This window comes from Coloeus monedula (assembly GCF_965178545.1).
Source record: "Coloeus monedula genome assembly, chromosome: 14".
NCBI lineage: Eukaryota > Metazoa > Chordata > Aves > Passeriformes > Corvidae > Coloeus > Coloeus monedula.
In genome coordinates, this window is record NC_138794.1 from 14,019,862 (window position 1) to 14,042,139 (window position 22,278).

Here is a 22,278-nt window from a genome sequence, read left to right on the forward strand (position 1 = left end):
AATTAGTGATTACACTGAAATTACTCAGCTTAATATGCCCCTGTAGTGGCTCCATTAACTTCATCTGGGCTTCAGCCTACAACTTTTAAGTATTATGCAGTGAATGTAGGATTCCAGTATAGTTCACAAGTACAGATGAGTTCCTTCACATTAGTTATTTAGTCTGCTCTTATCTGGCTGATATTCGCCCAGTGAGACTGAATGGCTCTTAAATTCCTATTAAAGTGGATAACACACTTCCTTCTCTGCTAACTTGTTTTGACTCAGTCCCCAAGTCCTCATACATCTTCACAAGCACTGTGCTGGTGGCACTTAAAAATAAACAGGAATACTCTGGGTGAAGAAAATGCAGCAATACCTTTTATCTCAGCCTTGGATTGGGAGATCTTTTTGGAGTGATAACATGGACAATTTGACATTTATGTAGTTAAAGATTTTGATGACTCATCTTTTTATTGAAAAAAATTCAGTTTCAAGTACAGCCATATATCTTCAAATAGAAAATTGAAAAGTGATCTTATTTCCATGCATAGCTGGGAAATTGATTTTATTATTAGGTATTCTGTGCTCCTTGGCAATAGGAAATGCATGAATTTTGTTTAATCAGTTTCTATTTTAATTTCACAAATGATGCTTTGAATTGCAATGACATATGGTTTGTGAAGCCTTTACATTTTGATACATGGAGAATTGAAAGATAACTTTTCTTGTTTAGGAACGTCACCAGCTGCAAAAACAACTTGAATTAAATGAACTACAAATATCTGGAGCAAAATCTGAAAACAACTCCGACAGTGAAAGGTGAGATATGACTTGTCTGTGGAACTTTTAGTATTGCTAGGAAACTTTAGGGGTTTCTTTGTTTTTGAAGACATCTGAATTTTGCCTTTTCTGACTTTAAAACTGCAGTCTGGTAGGGATTGTCCATCTGAATGTAGGTTTATTTATGTGTAAAATATCAAGACAATTAATTTTTGTGACAAAGACCACCTTCATGCATCTTTTCTGAAAAGTTTGCAAATGTGTAGAGTCCATTGTAGATGGAACAAGCTGTGACATATCTGTGGCTTGCATTTTTCTTAAATCTGTATTTTCAAATTTAGAGGACTATAATCCTGACTATGAATACTTTCACTATCTAAACTCAAAGGTTTATATGACACTGCTTGAGTGGGTAAAGATGAATTATAACCAGAGACTGAATAATTGTACTTGATTACTACTTACGGTTCTGTGGCACCCAGAAATTCAGTTTTAAGGCTTTGGGCATCCTGCTGTTCTTTGGGAAGCATAAACATAAAAGGAGGTCCCTGCTGAGAGCTTCTCAGTGCCTTGTATTGATCAGTGACCAGCTTCTCTGGTTCCAGGATAAGAATGGCTTTTTGCAGCAGCCTGTTAAAATAATAGCTTAAAGTGAACAGATGTCACTTGCATACAACATAGAATATGGAGATGAAAGATAATTGCTGGTTTTCTTTACCTCTGAATAACACAGACCCTTCTCGCTTCAGTGAATCCTTTTCAGTGTGAGAAGTTACACTGCAGTAAAAAGGGTAAAGGCAATGTTCAGGCAGTAATTCGTGCAATGCAAGCAAGCTCACAGTTGCAATCTATGCTGTGCAAGCAATGAATCTGTGTTCAGATGATGCTGGTTTGTTCTTAAGTTGTCTTTACCTGTCCGTACCTTATCAGACACTTGTGCTCCACCTTAGAAAGGATGTCTGTTCTGTTTCTCTATTGCTATAAATGCTTAAGATCCTGAATCTTCCAATGAGATACAAAATATGTGCTATAATTGCAATCACAATATAAATTAAAGTTTTGTGAGACCTTAATATGCACAATTGAAAAACCAGCAGCAGTGCCTTGAATTTTTTGAGTCCTTGTCAAAGTGCTGCAGTTACATTTCTGCAGAGAACTTCACAGTTTATAATAGAGACTCTTTTGGGGGTGAAAGAGCATACAATTCAGTCATTCACTGGAATCATGTCTTACAGTTTGCCATCTGCTGCTTTGTCTTAGAATTGTTTTTCTCTTTTCTCTTTCTTCTTTTTTTTCTGCTGTGCACAGGTCAAGATGAAAAAAGCCTTTTTGTTTTTGATTCCCCTCTTCCCGTTCTCAAATTCTGTCCATTCCTGAACCTAAGAGTACAGCAGTTTATTTTGTAAGCAAGTAATTGCTTTCTTTGACAAATTTTAAGAATTGGACATTCAGATAAAAATGGAGACTCCCATGGCCAAAGAGACAAAAACTTACGGAAAAGCTTCACTCCTGTTTCCTTGTATATTCTAAAGCTACTTTTCTGACAAGCTGAAAACCAACTTGTGGCAGGAGTTCTGTGGGTGTTCACTTTCTGTATTAAACAGATCTGAAGAAATGCAGAATCTATCTGAAGAGTTGTATGCACAAACTTAAACCATTTATAGCATTCTTGCTGACTGTTGAGGAGTTAATACTATTCCAGTTAGCATTGTGCTGCTGTTGGCAGCTCTGCCACATTCTTGACTCAAGGCTCCCCTGCAGTAAGACAGCTTTGAAAGCTTCCTGGCTTTTGTTTAGCATACATTTCCAAAATATTTGCAGGTAGTAGTAAGTCAGGCTAAATGTGTCTCTCTGAAGCTAAAGATCTAGTTGTCTACAAGCCTTTCACTTAAAGGAAAACACATCTTGAGATGAGTTTTGTCACATTGTTTAATTGTCAGCATTTCAGGCTCTGACTAAGCATGTCAGTATGCAAGACAAAGGTGAGTTGAGTTGGGTGGAGACGGCCACTTAGACTAAGACCACATTAAAATGTACTTTGGACAATTTGACATCTGTCAGTGCAATTTGACTTGCCTGCCCTGATTTATGGTGGATTATGGGGGTTGTTCTTGTTCTGCTTACACTGCATAGCTCCCCACTTACAGGTTTGGTTCTTGCCTGTTTTGCCAGGTCGCAGCATTTGGAGGAGGTAGCAGCCAGCCTGAGAGAGCGGATCAAGCATCTGGATGACATGGTCCACTGCCAACAGAAGAAAGTCAAGCATATGGTTGAGGAGGTGAGGTGTAGTAAAACGTCTTTGAGGAACACTGATTCTTTTAGTACATAATCCAAAGAGAACTGTGTTCTTTGTGCAATTGCCTTATGCCACCTTAGTTACAGTGGAAGTTGAGTTAAGCATCTGGAGCCAGCAAAACAGTAGATGAAAGCAGTTTAATCCAGTGGTATGGGTTTTATACTTTTATATAAGTATAAAGATCACTTTTATATACATGATCTTTAGGCTGACACTAATTCTTTACTTCTTCAAGGGTGTTCAGGAAATGCAACATACAACTTCTGGCTCAATTTGAACTATTCAGAGGGTACCTGCTGACACAATGCAGTCTAGTCATGAAGGGTCTCCCTCCTGTACAGAAGTGGAAGGCAAAAACTGACCTTTATTGTTCTGTTGTTTTAGTTTGGGGGGGGATTTTGTTTGGGTTTTTTTGTTTCTTTTAATGTGATTCCTCACAGAAATAGGTGGGTAAGCACAGTTTTTCACTGCTCATCTCTTCTTACCCTGGTCTGGGGACACCATCTTAGCGGATACCATTTCCTGCAAAATTTTAAGTGGAATTTTGCTGGATAGATGCTTTAGGTTACAGGCTACTTATGTGTCAGGAAACTTTTGCAGTCAGAAGGCTGTAATTGCAAACATTTCTGTTTCTCCAAGTGGAAAGAATGACGTGGGAAATAGATAAGTTTAAATTGGAGCTTTACAAAGCAGACTGACAGCTCTGTTAGATGAGCCTTCCTACTGCATAGAGGATAGGCATTCATGAGATATCTTTGATTTGTATCTGGACATCATATATTCAAAATATCAAATATTTAGAAACCACTCAAATCTAAGGCATTCTTTCTGCATTCACAATGTGCTATTGCAGGATTTCTGATTAGACATGGAGCTGTTCCATTTTTGTCAAGTATGTATTTATAAGATTCTGATGTAGTCCTTCTGTATGATCAGATGTGTGATACTAAGTGTTTTTTACACAGAAGGATTAAAGTCATAACAGACACGTCAAGTCTTGAGGTTTTGGTTTTAGTTTAGTTTGCCATTATCACTGTTTTCAAGCATCATAGCTGGTCTAAAACTGAACTAACAGTTTTTATTCCATGATAGTCTATTAAGGAAAATTTCTTCAGTCTAATAATCCAATCCATCTAATTAATGGATTATGGTGTGGCGGTGCAAGTGGCACAAAACCCCCTCATTATGGGAACAGTTATTTAATCTGTTTTGTATCTGTGTTCACCAGACATTGTATTATGAGGTTCTTTCTGTCTGTTCTAAACAAAAGTTCTAAAGGATTTGTTATACATGTGGCACCCTGAATGATTCTAGTAATATATGAGGATGGTGGCCTAAATTTTGCCCTTTATTACTAAACGTGTTTTAAACTGCTAGTTGACCTCTAGTGGGCTGCATTGGTATAACAAATCCTTTCCACTCCATGTTTTGTTTTGGAATAAAACCACATACAAAGCCTGAGCCAATGATTATGATATCATAAATATTAGATTTAATGGGTGAGTTTAGCTTGCTGATTCCTTGTAATGAATCTCTGTTGGTGCCTTCATATACACAGAAAGCCCTTCTAGATCATCTGGTTATCCTATTTAACGAGTGTTAGGTGACCACGTCACTACTTAACTGTCAAACATGTCTGCTTCTAACTGCTGTCTGACTGCCTGCTCTTCAGATTCAGTTAAACCTCTATCAGTCCTTGACTGCCACATAACCATAGGGTAAATATTTTTGCTCTCTCCTTTAGTCCTTGTGTGAATTTTTAATTCAGCTTCCTTGAGAACAGCATGAACATCTGTAGCTACATCTGTATTTTCACTAGTGAGGTAGCTAAAGACTCCTGTACCAGAGGTTTGATCAGGTTAGGTGGTATCAAGTACATCAGGCATTTAATGTTTGGGGCTTTGCTTTTTAATTTCATGCTATTTGTTGCTGTGTTTGTACTGTGTTCAAGAAAATACCCACAATATAGTTGGCATGCGCTATTTTAAACTGGACTCTTAATTAAAGGCCTAAAAATAGCAGCTTTAATAATGTAGAGAAGAGTAGCTGTTCACCATGGGGCAAGAGAAAAAGCATTGTAGATATGTATGCCCTCAACTATCCAAGCATGTGGTGCTTTTCATGATTTTGTGCTCTTCTCTACGTAACATTAGATAAGTATTTTTTGGCTCATTTTAAGCAAGCACTCACTAACTATGCCATAGAAGCTGAGAAACTGGCAATGAAAATATTGAAAAGCAAAGCTATCTGAAAAGTCTATTCTGAAGTTAGGTTAAAAACTAGTGAGCAGCAGCACTAAAAATATCTGCTAGAGTAAATAGGGAAGATTGCACTACTATTTAAGTCCCGGAAGACATGTTCATCAGGGTATATTTAAACACACATCCTCCCTACACTAAATTTAACTGATTGCAGAATTTAATGGCAAGGAATAGCAAGAAAAGTGCAATGAAAACCTGTCATGTTACTCATTATTGCAGTATTTTCATGGCTGGTATCTGTAAAATAACATGCCATCTTAGGGTTTATGAGGGTATTATAATGATATTGATAACTTGCATTTAAATAATTGAGAAAGAATAATCAAGTAATTCAAAAGCTAGAAATCTTTCTTTCTGAAACTCTTAGCTTCTCTGTGGCATGACAGCAGAGTGAGAACAGGCTAACCTGGTGTCGTGGTTTTGACATGTGGTTTTGAAACTCAGGAGAGAAGTGGAAGGAAAATAAGTAGTCAAAATTATCAGCAGTGCTTTTGTTGGAAGCTGGAACAGAGCTACTCTATGAGCTGCTAGGTGAGAAAGCCTATCCTTGCTTGACTGCAGGATGAGATTTATTTAGTATTAATAATCATGTATTGGACACAGATCTGAAGTATAAGTAAGGGGTTTATTCTTCCAGTGTAAATCACAACGAGTTTATGCTGTTACAATCTCCAATTCAGAGAAATTGGAGAAATTAACATCACTTCAAAGGGATGCTGAACAAACAAGATATACTGCTTCAAACTCATATGGAGAATTGTCAAAGTTGGACAAGTACTGAGATGAATCTCCTGGCTGAAAAAAATCCCAAAATACATTGCTCTTAAGCCCTTCTTGGGAAAGATGATGGATCATTTGCAAGTGACAGATGCAAGACATTCTATAAAAGAACAGCAAGCAGTCAGGACGAAGTGAAAGAGAAACTTTATAGTGGAGTTTTGTGATGCAGCAGGCAGCTCTAACACCTCTGATGCTGTTTTGATGGCATTTAAAAAAGTGTTAGGAGGTGGTGGTCAATCCTAACTTAGGCATAAAAGGGGATGCTGGCAGAGAAGCACCAAATGTAGGAGGCCATGGAGGGAAAGAGTATTAACACCTTCCTCTTCATAGGTCTCATCATGTTGGCACTGAATGCAGTGTTTATATGATCTAGGGAATTGAGCCCAGGCAGAGAAGGACACTCACAATTCAGTGTGCTTATACTCCTTAGCAAAGAAATAATTTGCTTCTAATTTTTTTCCTCTTAAAAGAAATCCTTCCATCTCAGGTATTAATAGAACCTTTTCCAACTTGATCTAGTTAAACCAGTCATAAATTAAACAGGAGCACAGAAAATAACTTTCAGAAGAAAAATAAATTGAAGAAATAAAATGGAAGTTTGCTGGAGTCAGACTTTCAATATCTCTGTGTGTTAGCTCTCATGCACACACATTTTTCATCCTCATAGGGATACTTTTCTATGAGAGCAAAAAATTGCTGCCCATTAGTGCACCAGCTGAGCAGAAACTTATCCTGCATAGTCTTAAAGCCTCATGTTCTCATTAAAGAGAGACTGCAGATGATTTATGGCTGACAGATTCATCCATGTGCTGAACTTGTTTGTTATTCAAATCTATTTGCTCACTGCTTAGTGTAGTACATTGGATATGAAACGCTGGCAGTTAAAAGTGCAGGACTTGTATCTGGCAGGTGTTTAGAAACCCAGCCCTTTTCTCATGCTATTTGTACACTGCAGGCTTTCAAAAAACAAGTGAGGAGAGACAGATGGCCAGAGTGGGTCACCCAAAGCTCAGAGATTTTTTAGCCTTTGCCTTTGATGCTATCTCAAAGTATGGCTGGGCAGAGAGAGACTTGCAAAGACAATCCAGGAAAAAGACAGTTTGATGAGAGGAAGAATTTGCAGGGAAATTCAGGTGAAAGGCAGAGGCACACAAACTTCAGGCCCTTCCACTAAGGACTTTCCCCTGCAGAGATGGGACTGGGCAGGCAGATGCAGGCACAGAGGCACCACAGCAGGGCATGGGAAGCTGCTACCACATTGTTTCCTTCAGGGTTGAAATTGCTCTTGTTCTGTGAGAGGGGTAAAAGCTTCTCTTCTGAGTATCTATCTGATAGGGTCAACCAGTTCATCCTGTTGACCTGCCAGGGTAGGAAATGAAACTGTCATGTAAGATAAATGAAATACAAAACAAATACAAAAAAATTTGATTTTAAATTAACAAAATAATTATTTTGTGGCTTGATCTCAATTTCAAACCTGGAGAGATTTAAGACAGGTTTAGTTCTGAGATTTGTGCAATTCACTTTGAAATGGATGCAATTTCATTGCACAATAAGCTAATTTTATATGTAATGTTTCATTGTTGAGAAGCAGGAGAGGGAAGGAAATAAGCATTTACATTTTGTAAGCAAGGCAAGGGGGTTGATGCAGATATAGGAAGCTGTTCTGAAGGGGTCTGAAGAAAAAAGGATATTTGATTTCATGCCAAGAAATTATCTACAAAACTCAGATTTCACGTGAAATTCCCCTAACTACTGAATTGAACTGTCTCTAGGTCATGGCCCATGAGCTGTTCTCCAGCTTTAGTCTCAGATTCGTTGGATAATAAATGGTGAGCAGACACCAGGGAGAAGCTGTCTCCTGTTCTGTCGGGGAAGACACTTGCATGAAAGGAAAAAGTGCTAATGAGCAAATGATATCCCAAATGCAGAAGATATTTTGTATTGCACAAATGGGGTATAAAAGAAGAAATTTTTCCACAGAAGACTTGACCATCTGAAAACATCTGTATCAAGACAGTCCAACTTCAGATATACAGAGAATTTTCCCTCTTTGAATATGGAAGAACAGTTTCAAGGTCAAGTAAAAGAAGCCACACAGAAGCACAGAGGAGGACAAGATGCAATTACCAACAACAGATGCCAAACTTTTATTAACCAAAATCTGCACTGCATAGTATCTACCATAAAAACAAAACAACAACAAAAATGCAGAACGAGAAATGTAGAAAGAGAAACCCACCTTAGGAGATTTGAGGAAGAAGATAAAGGACAGAACATGAATAACTTGCCACACCCTCCTCCACCCCTCCCCAATACAAGCGTTTGGCATTCCTCAGTGGACTTAAGCAAGCAGTACATTGCTTATCTATTGGTAGAGGTAGAAGCACTGCTGGTGTTTGGTGAGAGTGTTTATATATGCATAACATCAGCACTTTCAGCTGGGAATTGCCAGGCCAAGTCATTAATTAGAAAACTTGCCCATTACTAAGGTAGTGCTTAACGAGGTGGGTTGATGTGCAGACAATGAGCCAATGTCTGTAATTCATTAGGATATGCCAGCCCCTTCTTTAGCCATATGTGGACATCAACCACTGGCATAATGCATTCATAGAGCTCATTCATTTAGGAAGGTCTCTATGGTGGTGCATTAACCTAAATCAATCAGTTGTTACTTTTTCTGTAAGTGCAATGTGAATTTTAAAATACAAAAAGTATTGATAAGTTGCTCACATGATTTAAGGAGGATTAAAAGGCAAAGGTGCTCATTCCTATTTACTGTATTATTCTCCCTGAAAAAAATTCAACACTTGTCTAGCCTCTCATAAATACCAGTTAAGGTCCAGTGAAATACTGGACTGGGGAAAATCTTGTTTTCCTTGTACAGCAATTACCTCTGAGAGTTCAGGCTGATGTTACAATGTGTCATCTGTCTTGTTTCGTGCATGCTGTGTAGCATGTGTTTGTCCTGTGTAGTCATATTTATGACCAATTTGTTCATGTCTCTGTATTGGTGTTACTGATGCCCAATCCATTAATGGTAGATGAATAAGGAAAATATAAGCATACTTGAGTAATGTGATACATATATTAAAACTACGTCCTGATAAATATTTTAAACTAATGGATAATACTATCAAGTGGTAAATGTTGACTGTGTTTACCTAATAGCTGGGTCTGTTCCAATCCAGGAGATCACTGTGTAGTTTAATGCCTCCAAATCTGTGTCTGAGTTACACAGCATAAAATAAAGTTTCCTATTTCAGGCTTTCTTTATAAAGGCTCTACATTTAAACACAATTTTAGTTTTTTCTCAAGATGCTTTTTCTTTCTGCTTTAGTAGCTTAGTAATTCTGTTGACTTTTCATTCTAATACCACTACTCACATATCCAGCATTTCTTTAGAGACTCTTCCTTTTAGGTCTTGAATTCTCCAATTCTCTTCCTGACTGTTCTTCTTAGGTATTCTGTCCACAAGATCAGTTTAATGCTGTTGACTCTTATATCTCACTTTCCATCTTAGTGAAGCAAAGTTTAGTTGCTTGATGGTGCAGGAGAAAGTCAGAAGTGCAGCTCCTCCTAGAAAGTATTTACACAGCCCATTCAAGTACTGTGACAATTGTTTGGTATTTGGAGACTATATAAGGTGCAGCAGTGAGAAAGAAAGAGATCTTCATTGATGGGATGGACAAGAAGAATTGAATTTTCTGGGAGATGCAGCAAGATAAAGTGACAGTGGGAAAATTGAAGCAGTTTGAGAAATGACCTCAAAGTTTCAGAAGGAGGCAAAAGCATAGAGGTGGTAACAGTAGTAGGGTGGAAAAAAGGATGCGAGAGAAAAAGAAGTGCATGACCATATTAATCCTGAGTCAATGGATAAATTCAGGATGATTCACATTCCATGTTGGACTGATTCAGATCATTAGAAATTGCAGTGGGTATGTGAAATGCAAGCTGTACATCCAGCACCATTGGCAGGGAACTTCATGGATTGTGCCAGGATGGGGAGAGATCAGTTGCCCTTTCTCTGCCCGACAGGGCAATGCTGGGGATTGAGGTGGGGTGGCTGAAGGGCTGAGAGCACGTGATGCCCCTCAGTTGCTGGCACACCAGATAGATTACAAACTGTAGCTTGGGCCTTGTAGCTTTTCTCTTCACAGTTTTGGAATAGACAGATATCTCCCAACAGGAGAAGGGAAAGCAGGAACAATGGATACAGTGGGTTGGGGGAGGTAAGAGAGAATGAAGTGGTAAGAAAAAGGGTGACTGTGGCCCAGGGTTGCTAAAGTGACATTACTACTGTTAGTACAACTGTTTTGAAATTAATTAATGTAACTGATATTTCTAAGTACGTTGCCAGTTTTGTTTGAGTGCTTAATGATAACATGATATAACATGAAGGTTATAGAAGTACAGGTAGAAATGTGGAGTCTTAACAATGTAAGTCAGGTCAAGAATTAAGTGCTAGGGGAAGTCTGTCTGGACATTTCTAGAGAAGGTTGGAAGAGTGAACCTGAAGGATGTACCTGAATAGTGCTTGTAGAAAATTATGAAGAAATCTGAGAGGGTAGTTGTGCAAAAGCCAGGTTTGGGAGCAAGTTGCTGAGTTCAGTGAGCTGAAATGCTGAAGTCTGCAGACAGCAAGGATGAGGTGGATTATACTCCGTGGGCATCGACCAAAGAAAACATAGGAACATCTTGATGATAATTTTATCCTGGAGTCAGTCCAGAAATTACTTGGATACAAGAGTCAGTCCATGGAATTTGAGAGTCTTTGGTTTGCACTGATTTGTTTCTGACCATTCTGACCAGTCTATTCTGGCCACCACTCAGGCCCGGAGTTCAGTATTGTGTTTGACCCATCTTGCTTCTTCTCTCCTCCTCTTTACATTGTATTCAACCCAGAGTTAAAGTCTATTGCTCTGTCACCTGCTAGTTGTTCTCTTGCTTTATGAAGCTTCTAGAAACAAAGAAATTCTCAAGACTTGGATTTGTGGGTTTTGGGGTTTTTAAAATTTAATATAGTAATATATTAATATAATCTCATAGAGTTATTCCTGTTTTTCCTGGTTTCCTGTGACATACCCTCTCAAGGATTAATCAAATCAGGTTTTTCATTCCTGGGGCTAATGGCATAAGATGATGTGTACCCAAGTCCTTATTCAGTAAATAAACTTATTTTTATAGTAAGTTACTCTGCTGGGATGTGTCATCTGTGTCAGGCCACTTGTTTCAGCCCTTGGACTGCAGTAGCTGCTGAGGCAGCTGTTTGGCCATGTGTCTGGGGATGCAGCATTCCTGCTCCATTCTCATCCTGCTTTCCTTCTGCAGTGGCCTCACAGGGTGCTCTGTTGCATCCAGGGAGCAGGACTGCTGGACATTTTTCCTGGTGCTGAAACAGCCTCTCATTTTAGCCACTGTTGCATTTATTTCTCCTGAAATGTATTTGGGGTGTGTGGCTGTGTCTGAGTTCCAAATGTTTAAAGATCCACCAAAAGGTTTTATATAAGTTTATGTAATTTACACAATTCACAGCCTGATCATTCTGTAACCAGCATGGTCTAACCACACCATTCTGTTTGACTGCTAGACTGAGACACTGAGCATGGGATTGTGTAGGACCATATTCTCTGCAGAAAAGAAGGCATATTTAAAAATCTGGTGTGATTCTGGGGCAAGGGCATGGTTTTAATGGGTTCTGACTGGTACTCTGTTACAGAGAGGCTGGCGGTACTGTTGTGTATGCTTCAGTCTGCTGCTCCCTAGAGCATCCTCACCAAACTACAAAATGTCTTTTTGGAGTTCAGTTCTGTGTTTGGGAAGGGGAGGAAGCTGTTTGTCAAAATCTTCCTTTTTGTATTCTCCATTAGATTTTAAGGTGTCCATGCTCATCTTTGCCTTCAGACTATTCTAATTAAAGCAACTCAAAAACATCCTTAGGGAGTTTGTCTTTCTGTAGCCAATGTGAAGAATAAACGGAACTTTAATTTTAACTTACACAAAATCTATTTGTACATGATACTGGTGAACGTAATGGTTACTGTCAGTGTATTTCATGTCTTAGGATCTTTCTATCACAGAATGAATATAAGTTAAGGTACATGCCGGTGAAGCACAAGAGTTTGGTATTGCTTTTGGATGACAGATAATTTGATCACTTATTTGGAAACAGAAATATTTTGTGTTTGATGTAAAAACCAGCCTAGGTAGCTGATAGAGTTGATTACTCTCAATAACAAGCAAGAATGGCTGTGTGTCAGTGTGATCACACAGCGGTGCTTGGCTTTGGGCTTCTTTGGCACTGATTATTGATGTTAGTATTATTTCCTTATATGCACAGTAGGAGAACAGAATATTAATAGAAAAGATCCACTTGAAAGTCCTAAGAGAACAGTTTATCTTTTTAAAGTGGAGTTTATTGGCAGGACTGAAGCTATTGAACCAGTGAAGACATAGCTGACTTCATTCAGGCATACTATTAAACAAAGTAGTAATTAAATATAAAGATCAAGGTATGTTCTAAGATTTTCTGAAAATGCTACAAGCTTTGTGTTTCTGTGAGTTGAAAACTGAAATGATAATAGCTTTAGATGACATGGGTGGTTTTTACATGGACTTTAAAAGAGAAAAAAAGGAAATACCAGATTTTGAGAAAGATGGATGATGATAGCACTCCTGTATTCTGCAAACACTGTATGGCATTTATGTTTTAGCTTTTCCAAGTAACAGCTGATCATTGTGTCAGTGAGATGTGATACCTGAATGTCATGGAGACTAAATTAAAGTTCAGTTGGTGTTATAACTTTTCATTTTTCAGATCAATATATGTATTTGTTTTGCTTAATTTCTTTCATAGTTCTGTATGTTTTTTTAAAATATTTTATAATTTTCTAGCAGTAAATTTTTGGGAGGGTGGTAGTACTGCTGTTGTTTTCATTATTGTGCCTTGAGTGTTTTATCTTTCTCTTTTAGCAAGATGGGAATATTTCTATTAATCCCTGTTTCCAGATATGCTGAAAAATTTTACACTGGTGGTTTTGAAAGGGATGTTAGTGTTTTTTCACAGCACTGATTTTAAGCTACAGTGTTTAAAAGTGACTGGCGAGAATGCATGGAAAATTTGATGCAAGTATTCAGAAATGGTCATTCTTGCAATGACTGCCATAAAAAAATGAATGTATTCTGAGTGTTCCTTGATTTCAGTTTAGCTGTCCTACAGAATGAATTCTCTTTAGTAAAAGTCCACTAAATTTGGTAGCTAATCCAGTGATTAAAGCAGTTTGTGAATACTTACAGGTATTCAGTTACTGCTGAACAATAATATTAAACATGTTTTCTTCCTGTGATACCTAGATCCTTTTCTTCCTTTTCCCATCCCCATCAGACTAAATGTCTTTGTTTTTCTTCATAGATTGAAATGCTAAGGAAGAAAGTAAAAGAAAAGGAATTATTTATAATACAGCTTTTAGAAAAAATCTCTTTCTTAGAATGTGAGGTAAGGCATTACCTTTTAAGTTTGCATTATTGTGATTATTTTATGAAACCAAATTAAGTTTGAACAAATGTCATCCAGTGTTATCTGGATGTATAATTACTATATGTATTTGCTGTTCTCAAATGGAAATTAAACTTACAACACCAGTCATACAGTCAGGAATGTATGTAATAAAGTCTCAATATTCACGCTAAGTTTCTTAACTTACAATTTTAAAATGGTTTTATAATGACTTAAACCAGAAGCTTCTGAATAAAACTGTTGGTTTAATTTATATTCTTTCCAGAATTAAGGATTCCTTTATTTTCTCAATAAATACTTATACACTATTTCTTGTGGGGAGAGTGCAATGTGCAATTTTATTTCCTTGTTTAATTAACATAAATGAAATAAACTTGTGATGAAAATTACTGATTCCCAGAATAAAGAATTACAAGATAAACTGGACTACTTTATGGAAAACCAACAAAAGACCAATATAGAAACCAGAGATACTGCCGTAGAATGTGATCTTCCATACAGGTATTTATTTTTCTGCTTGTTTGTAGGAAAATTCCTCATAATGTCCCTTATCAGTGCTGTATTAGTAAACCATTTTGCTAATAAACTATTTGAGTGGATTGTGGAGTTTAAAAGGGCACTTCACTCCTAGGTGCAGTTTACTTCGGTGATCTATGGTTTAGGATTTATTGTTTTCTTAAAGATGCAAACATACTGCAAACCCTTGGGGAGTAGTTATTGCCAATAATGTGATTTAAGTCAAGAGTAAAGCTGAATTCAGAGAGGGGACCGTGAGGTATGAGAAGTATTGGTGCAGAGTGGCTGCTGGCAGCCCAGCCACAGACACTGCACAGCTCTGCCCGAGGCTGCTCAGCGCTGGCTCCAGGCACAGTCTACCCTGTGTGCCCGGAGGTGTGACCAGGAGCATGGGGAGAGCAGGTAACACCAACAGTGGAGGGCTGCAGTAAGGCCTGGAGATCTCCTGGCCCAAGGTGGAGGATTGCCAGGTGAACAGTGCCGTGACAACGCGACATCTGCACAGGAACGCTGTTGCTGCTCTGTGGGGCCAGTGGCTCTGGAGCCTGGTTTGTAAAGACCGGGTGTGGTGCCTCCCCTTCTCCTCAGCTCTCTCTGCCCTGAGCCTGCAGCAGGGCACTGAGCGCTGGGAGCAGGACTCTGCACTGGCATTTCAGTCTTCGCCACAAGTCACCACAGGGAAGGGCTAAACAGGAAGAAACCAGTAAGATAACGAGGACCACTTCACATTACTTTTATTACCAACAAGTAAACTTGTTCATTGTAACTGCCCTGCAAACTGAATCATTTCGTTTGAGGAATGTAAATTAGTAGATGAAATCAGTAAGCAAACTAAAATTTCCTTCATAATTTAAAAATACACTCATTTCGGAGTTCAGCCTAGAGCATATTTTAATGGCATGTGTTTTGAAACCTTAAATACAGTTTTTCACTCAGATTGTCAACAGAAACTTATCTTTGTTGCTCTCTCTCGGGCCCCTCTGTATGTAAGCACAGCCCCTACTTATCTGATATTTTCTTATTTTTGAGATTTATCTCTGTGCAGGAATGCACTTCTGTGCAGTTTAGATTTCATAGAATTACTCTCAATGATTAATTGTGTTCTTAAATGCAATATTGCTATCTTTTTTTGTTGCAGGATCCTTAGTCCTAATAACTTTATTGCTGGACATTCTACTATGAGCTCCAGCAAATGCCAGCCTGTAAATCTGACAGTATCTGCCACAGTTTTTATCAAATGTTCTTTGTGGCATTATAGAAAAGAAATACGGAACATACCAAATACACTGACTAGTTTAATTTTAGCCTGACACTATCAACACAAGGGCACAAGTTCATTGCCATGGCATTGTGAGCCCAGCTGTGTGATACTCTAACCTTAACTCTGTAAGATTTCTCTTGTCTCCTGAACAGCACAAGCACTGAGAACAGATCCCCTGAAAGTCCAAGGCCGGTGAGGACATACACCCCGTTCAAGAGAGTGCTGGAATTTAGCACAAAACCCAGTACATCCTGAGCATTCAACTCATCGAGCTTTCTAAATAGGAGCAGGTATCTTGCGCCTTCGCAGCTTAGTTAGATGAATTTTTATGCATTCATAGAGAAGAACAGCAGCATGGAGTCTTGCTAAATTTATCCTGAAAGCAGCTCTTTAGTAACTTCATACCTGAAGTTACTACGATGTTACCTGTGAGGGAATAGGGAAGCAGCAGGCTGAGTGAAGCAGCAGTCAGGCAATACTGCTTCTTTAGAAGCTGTCTAATGCAATAGTCATTTCAAATGCCTGTAAGAAGGACTTGTATAGCTGTACAGTTGGTTTTTTTCTTCAATTGTGTTGTAATTTGGTTGTGTACCAAAGCTTTAATATATTCTGTTGTCACTACTACTGGAAGCAGTATCTGAAGCTGTGCTGGCAGAGGGAATTAGTGTGGAAGCTCTGAATCTGTTCAGACTGGGGTGGATCACACCTGTCACAGAGACCTGGTACAGTTGAGGGCTTTCTTCACCTGGGAGTAACTCTCTTGTACCCAGCACTGTTTGGTTGGGAGGGAGAGATGAAGTGGGCTGTTTGAAACAATTCCCTCAGCACATGCAGATGAATATAGTGTTTGCTGCTCAAAATAGTAAGGCACAGAGCAGATTATAATGGAATTTGCTTTGTTGGACTGAGGCCCTGGTTTGCACTTTCTCAGTCGTGGGATAGAGCGACCATGGGTGATACATTCAGTAGTAACTGTGTGGGAACATCCCTGACACTTTATTTATTTACTTTTCCATTTGAGGAAGGAGTTTTCATTAAACAAAATTTTGCCTACTGCAACCTGCAGCAGTCCTTGAAATTCCAACAGCAATAGCAATCCTGAATCAGGATTTTGGGGTTTGAGTACTATTTTTTTGTCCAAAGCACTTAAAATCTTATTTTTGGCTTCAAAGTAGCAGCAGGATTGATTGTATCTAGTACTGAACTAATTTAAATATACATATACGGTATTATTTACATCTTGTTTTGATCTTCCACTCTTAGTGAACTTAAAATTAATCAGGAATATTTTATTGTAATTCTGTTAACATGGATGAAGGACCTTTTTGTATTAATTAACTGCAACAGAAAACAAACAACTTAGGTTTTGTATCATCAGTATTGTTCTTGCATGCAGTGTCAATCCCAGGAGGTTCACAAACGGGGCTTTTATCTCCAGCCTAATGCAATTCAGTCCTTTCTATTCAAATCAAGTACACATAACTAAAGTTGTATTTTAAATAATAATATTTACCTCATATTGAACCCACAAGATGAGTAACGACTCAATCTGATTTCAAGGATAAGCTTTGTACCTGTGAAATCTTATCTCCATCTAGTGGCTGACAACAGCAAATATTAAACAGACAGTATCTGTTTTGGAAGAGAAAGACACTAAAAACTAATCCCCACAGGTATATTAATGTCCATTAGGGATACAGCTTTAGGTCTTACAGAATGTCTTTTAGCATTTTTGTGCCCAAATAGTCCCTCTGTAATTCAGGACTTGAATTCTGCGGCATGGTTTGTGAAAATTACCTTTAAACTTAAGATAAATGGATGAAGGTGGTATTTTTAGATAAAAGGAAATGCATGTTGTTGTAAAAGACATTGACTGGCAAGATTAAATAAGGGAAAATCCCTCATCCCTCTGATTTTGGCCAGAATTCAGAAAACAAAACCTGATGACTGTGAAGTGCTCAATGAATGGTAGGAGTGGGCAGGATAAGTATCAAAATGTTGTTTTGACACAGACTCAAAGGAAGTTCTCTCTACTTTTAATATGCTCCTGAGGATCTCCTGAAAATGCTGCAAGCTGTTTTAACTCTGAGACTTGCAACATTTTGATAATCTGCTCAAGCCTTTACCAGGAATGCAGCAAGGCCTTAAGTTTTCACTGTAAAGGTTTTTTGTGTAAATTCTGTCTTGACTGTTTAATGAAATATGGTATTTTTTAAAAAACCAAGTAAGGACTGAAGTCTAAGCTGTATTTTAAGCGAATTTTGACATGCAGTGAGCTGGATGACCATCATTTGATTTGACTACTGCTTTAAATTTGGTAACTGTGAAGACTAGGAAAAGAACTGTATGTATGTAATGGTGTTACATGAAAATGTAGAGCTTTCCAGTCAAATGAGCAGTAATGTAAATTAGCACAGATAATAAAAAATCTGACTGAAAAGACTGTAACACTTCTGTACAAATTTTCTCAATTTGAGACTGAGTAATTAGTACTATAACATTAGAAACTAGTAAAATTTCTGTAAACAGCAATAAAAGCCATATAGAAAGGTCCCAGAAAGTACTAAATGTAAGTCAATTGTATGACTACATTTGTACCATGACAAGTATTTTTTGTGATTTATTCCAGATACTCTGGAAAGTATTTTGGGATACACTTTTCATATATGCCGTATAAATAATGTATTACATTGTATGCTTTTAATACATCTGGTATGTAGGACATGAAAAGGATAAACTGCAATAAATACTGTATTTAAACTTGTTGTTCTGTTGCGTCAACAGTCATTTAGAAATAAACCTACCTTAAAACGTTGCAAGCTCATACTGTTCACAACCTTGTTTGTTCAAAACATGTGGGAATGGAAGGCGGCTCCTGTGGAGGCCCGATGTTCTCGTCGGTGTTTCCTTTGGCAGACGGGCTCTTGAGAACAGGAAGGCACTCCCTTGCTAAAGACCTTCTCAAAGCCAAGTAACAAAAGTAGATGAACTCTTTCATGAAAAAAAAACCTATTCAGTTGCACAGGATAAACAAGAACTGGGCAGCACAGCTCTTACAAAAATCCCCAACAGCTTCAGATCCTCCAGATAACATCTGAATCCATCTGGGATGATGTTCTCCACGCTTCAGCGGGATGAGACTGGGATGGCTGTGGCCCATCTTTATTTACAGTTTATATCCACTTATTGATAATAGAGATTAATTTTTAAGACTATAACAATAAAGCAATCTACATGTCAATTAAAGAAGAGGTCATGCAAACATGACAATCACAGTGTTACAGGTTTGCAATGCTCAGAGGAAGAATGTCAAGTTTTTTACTCAAATCATGCTTCCCTATATATGTGTATTCAGTTCAGATTGTCAACAAGCCCTGATACAATCTTGTTGAGATCAGCAGTGCTTGGTGCTGAACCTACAACATGGGATTTTGGGAGCTGGATATTGATGCTTTTCAGATAGCTTTAAATATTTGACATCTGAAAAGTTTTACATATGGAAAGATGAGAAGTAAGTTCTCCGTGCATTAAATCAGTAATTCTGCACAGGAAATCCCTGCTCCACAGAATGGAGATGTACATGCTGGGAGTTTCATCCCACTTATATTTTATTTCATTCCTGTTCAGCACCTGGGGCTATTTGCATGTATAAAAGAAAAGTGCTTGAGAGACCAGAGCCCTTCCAGCCCTACCTTAAGCACAACATGGAAGGAGCACAAGAAAAGAAGGACACAGGAGCCGTTTACAACTCAAAGTATGTGAATATTTTCAAAAGAAAAGTTGGAGATCATTTCCCTGTCTGTTATGCACTACCTGGATCATCTGTGGAAAATCCCTTGGGGAGTTTTGCCTAAAAGTTCAGGGAAGAGGAAATCCCTTTTCTCACCCTGACTGTGGTATTTTTTCCATGGGTAGCTGCCTACTTGATTGATCTCATTTCCCCTGGCCCGCAGCCTTTCCTTCGGTCATCCAGCTGTGCAAGCAAAGGGGCAGTGGACATTTCAGAGCACTTCCTTCGCCAGTCCCTCCGGCTTGGCCCTGCCTCCGTCCTGCTCATAGAACAACGGCTTCAACAGTCCCTGAGAAATGTGCCTCTCACTACTGCTCAGATCGAGAAACCTCCACTGGCATCAACTTTAAAAAGCTGCCAGCTACCCCCGGGCAACCACCATTCAGTAATGACCGCACTGCTGCCACACGGAGAGGCTCACTGAGGGTGCGTGTGCCAGTTCAGGTGGTCTGGAGCCAGTGCTATGCCACAGTCCGCAGTTCTGAATTGTTTCTGGGATGCTGTGGCCTTTGTGGAGCCCCATGCAGCCGGACCTGCCTGCAGTGACACGAACGGGCAGCGCGTCAGGCAAGTGTGACCCTGCAGTAAAGTTTTGCTAACGATCCACTTAAAAATGTGGCTGGAGCATATCCACTGAAAGATTCGTATTTCACAAGATAAAGTACCTAAATTTTAAAATAAAATATAGTAAATGTAGCATAACACAGGCAAGGAAAGATGAACCCCCTGTATGTTAAAGTTGTGCATTGACCAAAAATGATAGCAGAAATTTCCAGAATTTTGAGAAAAAAAATTGGGTTTAGACTTTGCTTAATAATTTCCACAGACAAAAGATGTCGAAAAACTTTGATAGAATACCAAATTGGTGTCTGGGGAGGGGGAACAGTCAGAGTCTGCTGTGGTGCTGCCCCAAAAAGTTGCTAAAAGGTGTAAAATTGGTCCCAAACGCACAGCCTTTCAGCTGCTACTCCGTACGTGTCACACGTGCCATACAGAACACAAAACGTAGCTTTCCCAGCTGTTGTTGCAATTCTCGTAGGATCAGGCCGAGTGCCCAGCGCGGGGGTGAGTGGCCCCCGCTCCCACACGCCGGCCGCCCCTTAGGGCTCTGCCGCCGCCGCTCGGCGGACGGGCTGCAGGATCCTTTTCGGCGTTCGCGTTCCGAGCAAGTCCGGCCCTGCCGCCGTGCCGTCGCTTCCGGCAAGATGGCGGCCCGCGGGGCGCTGCCGGGTGCCCATGGCGGCGGCTCCGGGGCTGCGCGGGCGGGCGCTGCCCGAGCTCCGCGAGATGCTGAGGCGGCAGGAGCGGCTGCTGGCTGACCGGTGAGGGCTGCCGGAGCGCGGGCGCAGAGGAGCGGGCCGGGCTTACCGCCGGCTTCGCCCGTCCCCGCGCAGGCGGCAGAGGACGAATCGCTTGCTGTCGTTCAGCGCCTGCGGGGGCCGGCGAGGCCGCGGGTACCCCCGGAGCTCCAGCGGGGATGCGGGGCAGCGCTCAGCAGCCGTGTGGCTCTGCAGTCTGTGGGCACAGGGATGGACACCTGTCCTGTGAGGAAGGGCTGAGAGAATTGGGATTGTTCAGCCTGGAAAGGAGAAGGCTTTGGGGTAACCTAATTGCGGCCTTCCAGAACTTGAGGGGAACTTACAGGAAAGATGGGGCAAAACTATTTACAAGAGCATGTAGTGGCGGACAAGGAGGGATTGGGTTCAAATTGAAAGAGAGTAGGTTTAGATTAGATACAGAAGGAAGGAATTTTTCCCTGTGAGAATGGTGAGGCACTGGAACAGAAGCTGTGGCTGCCCCTCCCTGGAAGTGTTCAGGGTTGGATGGGCTCTGAGCAACCTGGTCTGGTGGAAGGTGTCCCTGCCCATGGCAGGGAGTGGAACGAGATGATCTCTAAGGTCCCTTCCCACCCAAACCATTTCATGACTTGTATATTTCACTGACAACACATAGTTACTGCTGTGCTGCAAGTGCTTTGCATCTTGCCGTGTTTCAGAAGTTTAGTATGTAAATAAGAAGCTGATGTTACAATGTGAAAGCGGCTCCATTAGCTATTCTAATAAAACACTTCTGTATCTCAGATTGAAATAAGATTGTTTATAATAATTTTGTTTGTTTTTTGTTTGTTTCAGGAAATTCATTGCTAGGCTTCCAGATAAGGGTAAGAAGATTTCTGATTTTGCTGAAAAGCTGAAGCTTGCCATTTTCCAAGAGGAAGAGCTTGCCAGGACAGCTGAGTTGTTATCTGCTGTCAGGTTGGAGTTTCAGGCAAAACAGGAGGAGATTAGTACAAACAAACAGGAAGTTGTCCTAAATGAGGACACAGTGAACAGTGCAGATTCCTCAGTCTTTAATGAAAACTCTAATATTAAAGATATTTCTGATGTTTCTGCTGAAAGGGAGGAGGCAGAATGTATTGAGGAAGATGCCACAAATACAGCTTTGGAAAATCAAAGGACTCAGAGTGATAAAGTAAAGACTATTACAAAGGATCAGAATTGTTTTTGTGAAGTTGTCTCCAAGCCAGCCACAAGCAGTCATCTGAACAATGATCAGCAGGTCTCTCAGAGCAATACTGAGGATGATACAGAAAGTACAACTGCTTTGGACAGTAGTAAAGATGCCTTGGTTGATGCCTTTCAAAGAGTTACAATTGCAGATGGGGAAAACAGTGAAAAAATATTGGAAAAAGAGCAGGACGTGGCAAAACATAAATGCAATGTATTTGGAAACCAGCATCCCAAGACACCACATTATATTGAAGTTCTAGAGGCTAGAGCCAAGAATCCAGTCATAAAAAAACCCAAATTTAAAACAAATGTGTAAGTATTATGAAATAGAAAAACCTTTTGTGAGATACTTGAAGTGCATAAAATTGGAAATGGTACAGAGCAAGCATGATGGCTTTATGTTCTAGTGATGATTAAAGAGATTTAAAGTCTCATGACACACGAGGTTCATATGTTGGCTCTTTAGTTTTAAATGCCACAGAATCGCAGTACTGAGCAGTGGTCTCATACTACCCATTAAAACAATTGTCATGAATCTTCATAGAATTTCATAGCTTAAGGTGCAAAACTACTAAACAATTGGCAA

General features: G+C 39.6%; 1 protein-coding gene across 1 annotated transcript in view; it reads left to right on the forward strand.

The window, feature by feature from the left end:
• The window catches only part of LOC309578215 (uncharacterized protein), a 53,019-nt gene that overhangs the window by 26,154 nt on the left and 4,587 nt on the right, over positions 1-22,278 (forward strand). Inside the window, exons 9-16 of the mRNA XM_082290638.1 lie at positions 716-801; positions 2,935-3,040; positions 13,511-13,594; positions 14,016-14,116; positions 15,270-15,333; positions 19,346-19,567; positions 20,287-20,504; positions 21,315-22,004. Coding sequence (XP_082146764.1) covers positions 716-801; positions 2,935-3,040; positions 13,511-13,594; positions 14,016-14,116; positions 15,270-15,333; positions 19,346-19,567; positions 20,287-20,504; positions 21,315-22,004 — 1,571 coding nt within the window. The remainder of the gene's footprint in view (positions 1-715; positions 802-2,934; positions 3,041-13,510; positions 13,595-14,015; positions 14,117-15,269; positions 15,334-19,345; positions 19,568-20,286; positions 20,505-21,314; positions 22,005-22,278) is intronic.